This window comes from Bubalus kerabau, chromosome 3 (genome assembly GCF_029407905.1).
Source record: "Bubalus kerabau isolate K-KA32 ecotype Philippines breed swamp buffalo chromosome 3, PCC_UOA_SB_1v2, whole genome shotgun sequence".
In the NCBI taxonomy this organism is placed as follows: Eukaryota; Metazoa; Chordata; class Mammalia; order Artiodactyla; family Bovidae; genus Bubalus; species Bubalus kerabau.
This window is the reverse complement of record NC_073626.1, coordinates 20090268-20105497: the sequence shown is the minus strand read 5'-3', so window position 1 is coordinate 20105497 and position 15230 is coordinate 20090268. Positions and strand designations below refer to the sequence as shown.

Genomic DNA, 15230 nt, shown 5'->3' with positions numbered 1-15230 from the left:
ACATTATTCCTACATTTTAGGTGCCATTCCTCTGTAAGCATCAAATTTCCCTTTTCTAAATCCTCTGTACCATCCTCTCTTTTCTTAGTATTACCATACACTTTAATTCAAAGTATCCTAAACTATTACAGCCATTATTTTTGTTGCAGGGAGTATCCCAGCAGAAGCCATTTTGATCTGGATTTTGTATCCTTTGCAATGATTTGGGTTTAGAGCCACTGCTTGCTTTTTGATTCAAGATAGCCTAGTGTCATCTTGTGCTTTCCTGTGCACTTTAAAAATGGATAAGGGTAATCCCTGTTTAATGAACTAGATTATAATAATTAAATATTTCCTACCAGATTGTCAGATGCGTCAATGTTCAGGGGAACCCAAACTCAGTCATTATTAATATATACCCTCAAACATCTAACCAAACAGTATCATCACGTCTGTGGTTTAAAAAGCAATTTTTATGCATGTCTACTTGTTAAAGTTTGAGGCGGTATAAAATCTTACTGAGAAAATGAGATACCTAATCCTTCCTATGATGACTGCTGGAGAGCAACAATCTTTAATATCTAGGAAGAGTAGGTATACAGAAGCCATAACTCTGAGAGAACTGCAATAAATCAATGGACAAAAGGAGGAAGGATATGTAGAGATTTACTGAGGCACCACATTTCCTACTGAACGTGGTATTAAATCCAGCTATTCACATCACAGTCATTAACTTTTATATCCCGAATTTCATTTCATATAAAAGTTAAAATGGCCTCATGATGTTAAAAACAATTCAGGGAGCTGTACTGATGAGAAACTGCTGTGAAGATGATAGTCAAGTACTATTTTTAAATGAACGTGGTTCATTTCCTTATTTTCTAGATCTGCACAATTTGTTTTTTCAATGTAAGAAAATTAAATCTTTATCTTTTGTCATGTTTTCTCCTGGAAATAGGAAACAACCTCACTTCTTATTCATTTAACTAATCTTACAACTGATGGGAAAGTGAAATTTCACATTTGAATGTTTTCTTTAGAAAATGGATATAATTTGATACATTTTTCTTAAGAGTAGGCCAAAGAATAAAACCACCTGGTACCAATTTGAAGCAAATCTTTTACCTGGAGACCAAGTGTTAGCACTGATGGGCACAGAAGCACAGTGCTTATTAACACAAGCATCTGGTACATGCCCTTTGTAGCATTATGAGAGAGAAAGTGGGAAAATACCTTAGGTACTTAATTGCACCCATTAACCATAATGTTATTCCAATAGTCATAAAAAGCTGAATAATATTTTCAAATGGTCTTTATTGTAAAAGAATAAACTATGGGGGGAAATCCCACTGAGTATTATACTTAAAAGAGGTATTTTAAGTTTAATTTTTGGAAAATCCACATCATAATGGAAGGCAAGGATGAGGAAGACAGGAGAAAAATGCTGTCCTTCAGAATGGATACCAGCTCAGTGACATCACGATGAATAATCAAAATACGCTTAAAATGCTTAATGTAATGCATTTGCTCTGTACCCAGAACATCAGCTCCAGGTAGATGACAAAAATACTTAACACTAAGTCCAACCACCACAAACCAGGTTAAATCCTACAACAATTTGCCTTACTGCTTTAAAAAACCTGAGTCAGGTACTCCAGTAGCACCAGGTAAAAAGAATGGATGGTGATTTTAGAGGAGGATCTCAAACCCTGAGAAGATTCTGACTGGAGGGCTGTAGTCATCAATCAGTAATCAGGAGGTCTGGTTCTCACTGAATCTCATGGATGGATGGATGGACAGAAGGAAGGAAACTCTTAACCCTTCAATTTAAATAGAACTTCAGGTAAAGAAGACTTATTACCACTCAAATTCTGAAAAATCTGTTCGGGCTTGGAACATGCTCAGTTTAACTACTTTGATTACCATCCCTTCTGAATGGATTCTCGAAGTAACACTCTCTAAATTGCAGATCCATTATTTTGAAATGCAGTCTTATGTGGAGCATGGAAGTTAAATTTTTGGTCTCATTTCCAAGTGTGATTTTCAATATGAAGTGCAGAATGACTTTCTTCAGCACACACACAGGCATATATATATTTAAACCACATACTTTATATTTTGATTTCACTAAAGAATAGGCTTGTGATAAAGATTTCCCCTCAGTCCTGAGATGAGAAATCCTTCATATCAAATTCCAGCAGTGACAGTGGTTTCCCCTGAGGTACGTTTAGGGAGACTGAGAACTTGGATAGGGCTTCCCTGATAGCTCAGTTGGTAAAGAATTTGCCTGCAATGCAGGAGACCCAGGTTCGATTTCTGGGTCAGGAAGATCCGCTGGAAAAGAGAATGGCTACCCACTCCAGTATTCTTGGGCTTTCCCTGTGGCTCAGCTGGTAAAGAATCAACCTGCAATGCGAGAGACCTGGGTTTGATCCCTGGGTCGGGAGATCCCCTGCAGAAGGGAAAGGCTACCCCACTCTGGTATTCTGGCCTGGAGAATTCCATGGATTATTCATGGGGCCGCAAGAGTTGGACAGGACTGAGTGACTTTTGGAGAAGGCAATGGCAACCCACTCCAGTACTCTTGCCTGGAAAATCCCATGGATGGAGGAGCCTGGTAGGCTGCAGTCCATGGGGTCGCGAAGAGTCAGACACGACTGAGCGACTTCCCTTTCATTTTTCACTTTCATGCATTGGAGAAGGAAATGGCAACCCACTCCAGTGTTCTTGCCTGGAGAATCCCAGGGATGGCAGAGCCTGGTGGGCTGCCGTCTATGGGGTCGCACAGAGTCGGACACGACTGAAATGACTTAGCAGTAGCAGGGTGACTTTCACTTTTCACTTTCCTCTCTGAATTTCCACACATGAGCTAAAGAATGAAGATTAACTCATGCCAACCCCAATTAGTGTTTCTAAACTTAGAATTAATTAAGAGATTTAGATTAAGTCACTGAGGCTCTCGAGTCTAGCCAACTTCTACTTAGATGATCCAAAGTCTGAGGCTGAGTTCTGTGCCCCTTTTCCTTCCTTACCCACCTTAGATTTTAAGTCACTTCTGTCATTCCCAGATTTCAGCCCAAGACATTCCATCCCACTCATTCCCTCTTTAGCAAGCCTTGATTTTCAGAAGGTATTTGGCTAACCCTCCAATTTTCCTAGTCAAGACGGAAAACTGTCCTCTTGAAAGTTGAGGCCAGCAGCATGGTCTGAGTAGGCAGGACTGAGCTGATGGTGATCATCAGTTCTCTGATGTGTGTTCTCTGTATGCCGCTTCCAGAGGCAGAAGCCCTCTTTTCTTTGTGCTGCTTGTTCCCATCAGTTCAGACACCTACAACTCTAGTCACTGCTTGCCCTAGTGTTTGAAGAGGTGTGGATTTGCTACCATATGCTAGAATCCTTCCCAGTTCACTAAGAGGAAAAGTAAAACCCTGGAAGGACAGACTAGCCTGCAATCAGAGACACCAAACACCAAACTCTCTCTTGGTGCAAACCCTCCATGAAAAGGCGCTTCCCCAACACAACCCTCCCTGGACCTTTCCTTCTAGTGACCTGGTCTGTCCTGAAGACCAGGGATGCAGCAGAGAGGGTGAGGGCTTGGAAACTGGATCATTTGGAGTTGAGCCCTCCACTCTGACTACCCTTAAACCAGCAGGATGATATGGGGCAAGTGTAATAACATTTCTAAGCTCTGAGATTCTAATCTGAAAAATGGGTTAAAACAGTTAACCGGATGTGGCTGCCGAGACAAAGCACAGCGCATGACACAGTAGGTACATGGTTTTCTCCTTGTTTTCCTATACAGTTTTCAGAAAGCTTGGATCACTGACGCAACGTATAACATTCTCATTAACAGAACCTCAGAGGTTCTGTTCTGTTTTAGATAGACAGTGGGCATACAACTGAGATGACCAATAGCCAGATGAATATACACGTCTGTAGCTCACGGTAAATTGAGGTAAATGTCATGAATGTAGGAAAAGAAAAGTGCCTACAGAGCTGAAGGGGCAGCGATCAGCTGAGGGACAGTGTCTGATGAATGCCTCTGTGCCAAGGCTGTGTGTGGCTCACCTACCAACTCAGCACTGGCTACTGAGGCCCAGAGACAGCTCTAGGACTCCCTAGTGGACTTCTCAGTAGGGCCTTGCAGACGCTTCATCCTCAACACGATCAAAACACAACCCACTAATGTCTTTGCCGCCAAAATCTGCTCTTTCTCCCACACGTCTCACCTTCAGTATTGCCTTAAAAATAAATACATAATATATAAACAAGTAAACCCTTAGCAAGCTCCGTAAGGCTGTTTACAATATGGCTTCCAGCCGCCTCAGCTCTCCTCTCTGCCACCCTTTATTCCCATCGTACCATAATCCCACAATAGTTTCTCAAATCGTGATGCTGTCTCCTCACTCCAAGACTCTGTGTGTGTTCTTCTCTCTGCTAAATTTACTTACTTATTTTCCTCCCAGCCAACTTCTTCAAATACCATCTCTTATTATATCATCAGTTACTAAGAGCCTATTATGTGCCAAGCATGATGCTTAGATATTCCTCCTGGAAACCTTCCTTGACAACACCCCTCCCCCAAGCTGGGCAGGGCACCCCTTTTCTGTGCTTCCATAGCAACCTGCACATCCCTATCAGAGCCCTTTCCCACCATATCTCACATTTCACTGTGTTAATGGAAAGCCACCTCAATCCTGGAGAAGGAAATGGCAAGCCACTCCAGTACTTTTGCCTGGAAAATCCCATGGATGGAGCAGCCTGATAGGCTACAGTCCCTGGGGCTGCCAAGAGCTGGACACGACTGAGTAACTTCACTTCACCTCAATCCAAAAGGGAGCTGAGGCTCATACAGAACAGCAAGTTGTTGTTTGTTTGTTTGTTTGTTTTGTAGTTGCTTTGCTTTTATTTCTTGGCTGTAGCAGCATATGGGATCTTAGTTCCCCAACCAGAGATTGAACCTGTGCCCCCTGCAATGGAAGCGCGGATTCTTAGTCACTGGACCACACCAGGGAGGCTCCATGTTTTTAATGAGTAAACTAGGATAAAGAAAGGAGAAAATGAAGCCAGAATTAAGGTTGAATACAACAACCTATACTTCTTTAGGCTCAGAACCCTTTTAAATAGGTCAATGCACACTGGGCTCTGAGCCTCTTAACTTACAGAGCAAAAGGCAGGCACAAGTCACAGCAAAATTCACTGCGTCTATCCAACACAGCAAACTAACGGCTCCGGGTTTTCACTCCTCTTGACAAAGACCTGCAATTTCTTCTGCATAGATGTGCAACAGGGTATCGGGATGAAACTGAACAGTGCCCGCAACAGTGGTACAGATGGAATAAAGAGCACATGAGGTAATGAGTTTTACAGGGGTATTTATTAAAGCTGCCCTTCATGAAAGTCACTGACATGATGCGGAAGCACCACAGTAAAAGCAATGCTGTAAGACCCAAAACAATAGGAAACAAAGGGGCCGAGTCTACAGAGACCCTCCGAGGCACCACACCTGTATCTCTGTGCAGGCCCTTCTAGACCTCAGGCCTAAAGGAATGAGATCCAGAATGTGCTTCTGGCATTTCCTCAAAGGGTTGTCCCAAAAAAAAAAAAAAAAAAACTACTAGAAACTTTAAGGAACGTATATTTTAGCTGGATTATACAGATAGCTCAGTTGGGAAAGAATCTGCCTGCAATGCTAGGAGACCCAGGTTCAATTCCTGGGTCGGGAAGATCCCCTGGAGAAGGAAATGGCAACCCACTCCAGTATTCTTGCCTGGAGAATCCCATGGCAGAGGAGCCTGGTGGCCTACAGTTCATGTGGTCACAAGAGTCGGACACAACTTAGCGACTAAACCACCACCACCACCACAAATGGTATCACAGTGCTGAAATTTAAAATCTGGAAATTAAGAGGTTTTCATACATTGCCTTCTAGTAGTTAAAAAGCTAAGCCTCCATTTCCCCAAAGTGGTATCACTATGAAAAGGACAGAATAAAGTAAAATTATAAAAGGAAACAATTAGGACTTGAACGACCTTCTGTGCACAACATCAGAGCAACTAATTTTAAATGAGATATTGACTTAATAGTCTGTGCTTGGCAACACTGCTAATGGATTAGTTCAATTAACAACTGTAGGTACATGAAAATGAGGTGATTTGCTTAAAAACAAAATGGCATGTTGACCAAGACAAATGGATGTTCATTGAATTTTAATCTATGCTAAAAAGCTTAAAATTATATATGGATATTTGAGGCTGAATGTTAAGGGAAAATAATTGCCATTTCGTCATTGGAGCAAGGATTCACAAGATGTATTCTGTAACAATTCAAGCCTTTAAAATTGTTTTCCTAGGAAAGAGCAGTAAGCAGACTACCTGTTCCTCTGTATGAATATATTTTGATTTAAAATGCGTATGACACTCATTAAAATAATTGAAAGAAGCACATACAATTAGTGAGCTAGTTCTGCCTAAGGAGAAGACACTGGCTCTTCACCACTTGGCACATCATCTGAAACCTAAAACTTCTGCAATTTTTTAAGGTAGGAAACTATATATAGCAACAAATTAAATATGTAGAGATTGCCAATCAGTAGAAGGAGAACTGTATCCCTTAATACCCCCAAAGGCCAATGACAACACAGTTGAAAAATACGATGGGGAGTAGTGATTTCCTAAGAGGATCTGATGGCAGAGAAAGAACAGATGGTCTATGGACAATAAAGACTCTAAGTAAATACACATTTCAGCTTAACACACAAGGCGTGTGTGCTGAAATGATAAGGCGCATATAGGAAAACTAATTAATCACTGTCACCAACAAAATTACACATGGAGAGGCACAGAATGCTCAAGGTAAGTCAAAAGTGCACAGATTCATTTCTCACAACTGGATAACAACTGAGAGTCAGATTTTTGACACAGTTGTTTCCAGTAATGTTTAAAAACTATAAGCTTACATTTATGGTGAAATGACACACATTTTTCACTGTTTCTGTTCACATATTAATTTAGTATAGAATCAGTAAGCAGATATTTTGTATAAAACAATGCAGTCTATTTAAATCTAGCTTGGAATTTAATTCTGATTGTGAGAAATATAGATATGAAATCAATATATAGATTACAGCAGATTGGTTGAACGTGCAATCCCACACAGCCTGCTCCAGGGTGACCTTAGATCACCTCAACCAAGTTAATGTTTTCATGCCTAAGCTTCCTCATCTGTTAAACAGAAGATATTAACACCACCTATCATTCACAGGCTGTCATGAGAATTAAGCTGGCTACTATTAATAAAGAGTTCAGTGCCTAGCATGTCACAGGTGCTCAGATCAGTCGCTCAGTCGCGTCCAACTCTTTGCAACTCCATGAATCGCAGCACGCCAGGCCTCCCTGTCCATCACCAACTCCGGGAGTTCACTCAGACTCACATCCATCGAGTCAGTGATGCCATCCAGCCATCTCATCCTCTGTCGTCCCCTTCTCCTCCTGCCCCCAATCCCTCCCAGCATCAGAGTCTTTTCCAATGAGTTAACTCTTCGCATGAGGTGGCCAAAGTACTGGAGTTTCAGCTTTAGCATCATTCCTTCCAAAGAAATCCCAGGGCTGATCTCCTTCAGAATGGACTGGTTGGATCTCCTTGCAGTCCAAGGGACTCTCAAGAGTCTTCTCCAACACCACAGTTCAAAAGCATCAATTCTTCGGCGCTCAGCCTTCTTCACAGTCCAACTCTCACATCCATACATGACCACAGGAAAAACCATAGCCTTGACTAGACGAACCTTTGTTGGCAAAGTAATGTCTCTGCTTTTGAATATGCTATCTAGGTTGGTCATAACTTTCCTTCCAAGGAGTAAGCATCTTTTAATTTCATGGCTGCAGTCACCATCTGTAGTGATTTTGGAGCCCAGAAAAATAAAGTCTGACACTGTTTCCCCATCTATTTCCCATGAAGTGGTGGGACCGGATGCCATGATCTTCGTTTTCTGAATGTTGAGCTTTAAGCCAACTTTTTCATTCTCCACTTTCACTTTCATCAAGAGGCTTTTGAGTTCCTCTTCACTTTCTGCCATAAGGGTGGTGTCATCTGCATATCTGAGGTTATTGAGATTTCTCCCAGCAATCTTGATTCCAGTTTGTGTTTCTTCCAGTCCAGCATTTCTCATGATGTACTCTGCATATAAGTTAAATAAACAGGGTGACAATATACAGCTTTGACGAACTCCTTTTCCTATTTGGAACCAGTCTGTTGTTCCATGTCCAGTTCTAACTGTTGCTTCCTGACCTGCATGTGCTAGGTAACTGCAAAATAAATAAATAGGAAGATTTTTCAAGCCATGTGATTCTGGAGTTAAAGGGTTATCAGAATCTCTGGGACTATGAGAATGGACACAGGTTGAAAAATTCTGCAAGTCATTCTATAGTTCTTGTTTTACCCATCCCTCCTCCCCACCAGGTAAACTAAATTACCTCTTCATTTCTTTCTAGTTAAAAGGAAAAAAATGAATTATTTAGAGACTGAGTTTTAAGAAATGATTCTTCTTTCTGCCATTTTGTTTAAACAGCCTTTTTCTTCGATTTTATGAAGTTAAGGTTGATTAGAAGCTCTCAGTCGTCCTCCCCACAGATAACAGGCCTCATTAAGTCATTCAATCTCTCCTATTTCAGCCCCCAAAGTGTAAGTTTAATAGGTGTTGACTAAGTGAAGAACTTCCTTCTAAGAGATCAATCATTGCTTCCATCTCCATGAAGACAATCCTTAAACTATAATATGCATTTCCACGTTTAATTTACAGCTCTGAACCTTCCCTAGTGTGATGATAACTATTTGTTCTTTAAAGAGACTTACACACTGAAATGGAATTGACTTTTGGACCAGGGAGAAATGGAAGAAAACATAAAGATACCCAGGAATAGGGGAAAAAAAAAAAAAAGAGTGAGAGATGCCCAGAATCTCCACTATGTCTGTTAAAGAAATGTTCAAAAATAGATGTAGTAGATATCATGAACATCACAAACAGAAAATGCCAGGATCTGTTAACAGTCTCTTAACTATAAGCAGAACACTGGTGACGAGGCAGTTACTTTGGAATGTCCTGGGGGAAATACCTCAGGGCTGCGGGCTACAAACAAACTTTTTAGGTAATAAAGTTACAGCATCTCCCAGAGCAGTCACATTCAGCAGTGCTCTAGCTCCATGTGTGGCACAATTTCTACCTGCTAGGAACGTATAATTCCATGGTGGAAAGGTTGTAGGCTTGCACTTAGATGCTTCTGAGAATTTTCTATCCAACAGTTTTTCTTGTGTCCCACTTCCTGGATCACTTAAGATCTATCTAAATGCTGCCAAAGAAAATGTACAGGCTCATTTAGAAAAGCATCACCAATTCAAGGTCTCTGCCTTTACAGTACATACTTCATTTTTTTTTTTTAGTGGCACTACACAAGGAAATACACAAATATTTCACAACTTGAAATATTTGGTGGTAGATGTCAATGAGAAACAAAAATGATTTGTTTCTTTGATTATGAAAGGTGGAAGTGCATACAATTTAAAAAGGTAAATCTAATGCTCTACTCTTTTCCAATCAGCTGTGAGTTTGTACCACTCACAGGTTCAGGGTAAGAATTCCAGAGCTTAGCAAGTTGATTTTCTTTAGAATACTGATCCTTGCACCTGGGGTAATTGCCACTGTGAAAACGGGAGTATCTTTGGGTGGCTTAGACCCAAAGGTTAGGCTGAGAGTAGAAAGGAAATCTTTACAGCACAAAATCCATTGACTTGCACTTTCTACACAAAAATGTTCTCTTTCATTAAACAACACCAAACTTAGCTCTGGTTTTTGGCTACTTACCAATTCATTAGCCTTGTTAAAACAATGATTAAAGACATAATTTTTAAAACTGGAAAAAAATGCTATTTTTATGGCTTAAAAATTCTGCCCAAGCATTTGTTTTCTTTATAGAGAGCTCTGCCTTGTCTCAACAAGATACTCCACACCACAGGCCCTGTTTCTGGTCCTAGGATTCAACAGGTGTTCATGTCAGGAATGGCTCTACCTGCTTGCCTCCCAGCCACCTGAATCAAGAAAATACCGCCCTTCTAACTTGGATCATCCTTAGAGTGAAGGACAAAGAGATCTCTATCTTTACTCCTGCCTCTTTCTTTGCCATGGCAACCAGACCGTTCTTAGAAAATGAAAGCAACTCAGGGCTGGGTATGCCTTGCCCTATGGTCCTCATGGTGGTCATGCATCTGGGGTGTTTGTTTGTTTTTTAAAGTACAAACAAACTTCCAGTTATAAGTCCTGGTGATATAAAGTAGAGCATAGTGACTATGGTTAACAATACTTAATTGCATATTTGAAAGTTGCTAACAGAATAGATTGTAAAAGTTCTCATCACAAGGAAAAAAATTATAACTATATGTGGAGATGATGTCAACTAAACCTGTGATAATGATCCCACAATATATACATATATTGAATCATTAGGTTGTATCCCTAAAGCTAATACAATGTTAAATCAATTGTATCTCAATAAAATTAAATTTTAAAAAATGATCCTATTCCCCCACCCTCACCCCACCCACTTTACTTAAGGAGAACAACTTCTTTTCCTTTCAACTAACAAAAGCAAATTAATCATCAAACAAAAACAAAACTTATACAAAAACCAAACTTATACAATTTAAAACCATCCTTACAGGAGCTAAGCCAATCTTTCTTAACCAATACTTCATCATCCAAAACCGCATAACTTCTAAACTCAACAATACACATTTTTACTAACTCATGTTTCCTATATCCCTTTCCAACTCACACAGAACCAGATAATTTTGGCTGGAAACATGATATGTAGAGTTAATTTTTAATTCAAATATTTTTCCTATTAAACTCCTTTTCTTTTAGGGTTAGCCTAAGCTGGGAAATCCCATGGACAGAGAAGCCTGGCAGGCTGCAGTCTAAGGTGTCCCAAAAGAGTGAGACATGACTTAGTGACTAAACAACGCAAAGCGCTTTCTTGAATAATTACCCTATGATAACATAGTGTCTATTGCCTCAAAATGTAAACAAAATTTAAAATACTTATTAATGTTTTATACTAGACAAGCAATTTTTAAAAAACTTGGTGTAATTCCCTCCACATAGACCAAATATATTTATATATTTATACAGTTAAATGGAAAATTATTTATCATCTTTAGTTATACTAGAATATTACTTGAAATCTAAGATATATTTTAGGCTTTTGTTTTTTGCCAGTCTCCTTGTATATCGTAAGGTTTTATCTGGAGGGCATTTAACTATTTTATTCACAGATTTTAAAAGATGATAACAATAGTTTATATGGAAGCCCAGGTGGCTCAGTGGTAAAGAATTTGCCTGCCAATGCAGAAGAGCCAGGTTCAATCTCTGGGTCGGGAAGATCCCCTAGAGAAGGAAATGGCAACCCACTCGAGAATTATTGTCTGGAAGGTCCCATGGACAGAGGAGAGGAGTCTGATGGGCTGCAGTCCATGGGGCCACAAAGAGTCAGACATGACTGAAGCAACTTAGCATGCACTCATGATTCCTTTACGATGGCTATAATGAAAAATTACGAAAATCAGAAGCTGATGTAGAAACATTTGGGCACATAAGTAGACCAAACCCAGTCTCACCAACACCCTCTTGGATTATAAGAAATTACTAAAAATGAGTATTTTAGTAAAACATAAAAACACTAAATATGGAGAATGAAAACATACTGAATACAGAGGTGTATACAACTATTTGAATGGTAAAATGAGAAATATACTAACAACATAAAGTTTACAATAACAACATAAGAACTGACATCAAACTGTCCCCAGAAAAATGAGATATCATAAAACTGAATACTCTAGCTTTATAGCCAGATGGATGCACTGAGCAAACGCATCATATTCCAGCTTCTAAAATATATCAAGTCAATGACAGAGACTAGGAACTAAACAGGAAATGCAGATCTAAGAGCATACCCCAAAATTATGTAAAGAAAAAACAGGAAGAAGCAGGACATTAAAAAAAAATGAAAACCTATAAGACCAACAATAAGATAATCACCTTCCCCACATTTTTGTTGAAGGCTTATTTATTTAAAGATATTTTCCTGTCATAAATGACTCTTAAAAGGTAAATAAATGATTTCTCCTAATTTAGGAATTCTCCCACCATGGCTACAGCGACAGATATCCAACTTTTATGTGCACTGCAATTTTCACCAGTTTTCTTTTTTGGGAGGAGGTGGGGGGTGGTTGGGTGGGTAGGGGTACGCTTTAAGAAAAGTTTTACAAAATTACAAATAAAGTGAGAGGCCCTTCGTGGGAAGCTGAAGGCTTAAGCTTTATCAGCTTCATTAGTAGAACAGACCCTGTACAGCAACAAGTTCTTGAAAGAATTGTCTTTGCGGGGAAGTTTTATTTGGTCTGGTTTGTAAAGGTGAGATTTTTTTTTTTTTTTTAAGACAGTAGCAAATCCAGTGAAGCAGATAATGGTGTGGCCAAAGGCTGTGTCTTACCATACAGGTATCTAGATCTTCCAAACGCTCTATCTCCGTGAGCTCCTCCACCGTGATGATGGAGCGTTTAACCGGCTTCTCCTCAGCAAGCTCCATCTCCAAGGAATCTTGCTGAAGAAGGGTCTTGCCACGTCTGCTGAAATGGTCAGCCTATAGAGTCAAGACAACCAACTGAATTCCAGCAGATACCTTCCATAAGAAGGTGCTGTGAAGAATAATGTCTGTATCTGGTTAATGGCAACTCGATAAATTCATGCTGGACTTAAGTTACCTTTTTTAATCCTCTTTCTTTGGAAAGTGGAGTATTTTAAACAAGAAATAACAAAACCTCCTTCCAAACATCTTTTGAGACTTGAAAGGTAATTCATATATCTTTGCCATGTTCATGTAGATATGCACCAAGTAGGCACATATTTTTGTTTTCCAAAAGATATACTATGAACATTTGCAGGAGACTGGTGTGATTTTTTTCAACTTTCAATCTTCAATACAATCATAAAATTATATCCATCAGGAGGCCCTCCAGCCTTCTGTACAGAGAAGCTACCTTTATTTATATAGTTACTAGCATACAGAAGATTCAGTTCTAATCAATTTGCTCTTATGATAAGCATAATGTAAACTAAAAAGTGAAGCACAATATTGTTGCCATCAACATTACTGGTGGAAATATAAGAAAAATTTAAACCAGAAAAATAACTTACACTGGGAAAATGAGACCACTTAGTATTATAAAAGAAAATAGGAAGTGTTCTTTTCATTTTTATTTATTTCCTTGGAAATAAATAGGTCCTTTGAGCACCTATGTTTAGTGCTCAAAAGTACATAATGAGGAGAAATAAAATGATTCCAACCTCCCTTATTGTAAAATGACCAAAAGGAAAGAAACTGCTAACAAACTTTTAATTATTACTAGCTTTCTTTGTTTTCATGTAATAATTATATTTTATGTGACATTAATTACCAACACTATGCTTTAGATAAATCTAAAAAAGTGGTCAGAGATGAAACAAACTGAGCTGAAATTAATAAGCTCTGGTTCTGAGCTGATTCATCACCAGGAGCTCTGCAAAGATGAGAACCAGCTGACAATTCCATGGAACCTTTGGGAACATTTCTAAACTTAAAGTTGGAGAAAACAGTGTTACTGGACTGTCTTTGAAAGTAGTGTTTCATCTTGAAGATAAAATATTTCTTTCACTTAGCAGTTAAGCTCTGGTCTTACTATCCAAATCAACAGTAAGAAATTCAAAACAAAAGTGCATTCACACAATTCTTTTTTGCTTATGAAAAGAAAATGTCAATACTGTGAGTTACCAACTTCTTCAAAGGACAAAAGCAAAAACAGTGAAAAAAGTTCAAACTTTCAGCGTAGTTCTCATGTGCAGCCACGCTGATACATCTAGTATTTACGTCTTCAAGTATGCATTTTGAGGCCATCCCTAGAGCTATGGTTATCAACAAGCTATTTCTGTAAAGGATGCTTTATTGATTTTGTTTCTGCTTATTAAAAAAAAGTTTGAATTGTGATCTCTTGACAAGGTTATAGCTCTTTATCATGCCATGAACTACAAACTAGAGCTTCTTAAAATCTCTGGGTGATGAATCAGTTTTAAACTTCCAATTTGCCATAAGCCAATATATTGATAAAAATTGATAACAAAAAGTTTTAAATAACATGTGTTTGGATATTATTGCCATGTCAAATTGCTCTAGAAGTTTCTTCACACTTCCTCTTAATTTCTGAACTTACCTTGTTATGGACTAGTAACCCTTCATTAGCTGGCCAGCTCCAGTCCATAGGCAATACTTTGAATAGCTAGAGATGTCTATCTTATCTTTTAGATTTTAGAGAAAGAGTCGTATATTCTTCTCAAATGAATTTTTCAAAATATTCCTTTTGTCTGCCTCCTCCTCAGAAGCTGTTGCTGCTCCTGTTATCTCCAGTGTTCTCCACCATCACTCAATTCATTGCCATAAAACTGAGTATCTTCAGCCTACACAATTAACTTGAAATTTTTCTCTGGAGAAAACATTGTCATAACTTATTTGGGAGATTTCTACTGCATCATAATGCTAGTATTTTTGAGACACAAAACATAGCCAGTTATAAAACCTTCATCTGTGCCTCAGAGTTTGAGAAACATGAAGTTTCTGATACATTTTTCATATGCACTGATACTGGAAATACTTCTACTGAGTTTCTACCTTGATGTGGAACCAGTCTGTAATTGAAGAAAATCTTATTTTTTCACCTTGGTTATATCCAAAGGCCTAGACACTCGATGGTTATCATTCACTAGAATATGTCCATTTAATTCTTTCACTCTTTGGACAATTCATTTCTGCCATGTTTTTAAGAATATTCTGTTATCAAATAATATCAGAGAACAACAAGCACAGATCAATACAGGTGAGGCCTGAACAACATGGGTTCGACATATGTGGCCCCACTTACGTGAGAATTTTTTTCAGTAAGAAATAGTGTAATACTATACAATCCGGGTTGGTGGACTCCTCAGATGTGGAGAGTCAACTGTAAGTTATACATGGATTTCTGACTACAGGGAGGGTCTCTGCCCCTAGCTCCCAGTGTTGTTCAAGGGTCAACTATAATCTTTAAAATGAAGCTCTCAGTTTTAGACTTCAGTCCCAACATCATCTCCCATCAAATTTTTGACCTGTGTTTATTATGCATGAACAACAATT

General features: G+C 38.9%; 1 protein-coding gene across 9 annotated transcripts in view; it reads right to left on the bottom strand.

The window, feature by feature from the left end:
* Window positions 1–15230, bottom strand: part of CARMIL1 (capping protein regulator and myosin 1 linker 1) — a 321864-nt gene that overhangs the window by 35348 nt on the left and 271286 nt on the right. For all 9 annotated transcript variants that reach the window (XM_055570803.1, XM_055570804.1, XM_055570809.1 and 6 more), the window contains one exon: window positions 12522–12671. In XM_055570803.1, coding sequence (XP_055426778.1) covers window positions 12522–12671 — 150 coding nt within the window. The remainder of the gene's footprint in view (window positions 1–12521; window positions 12672–15230) is intronic.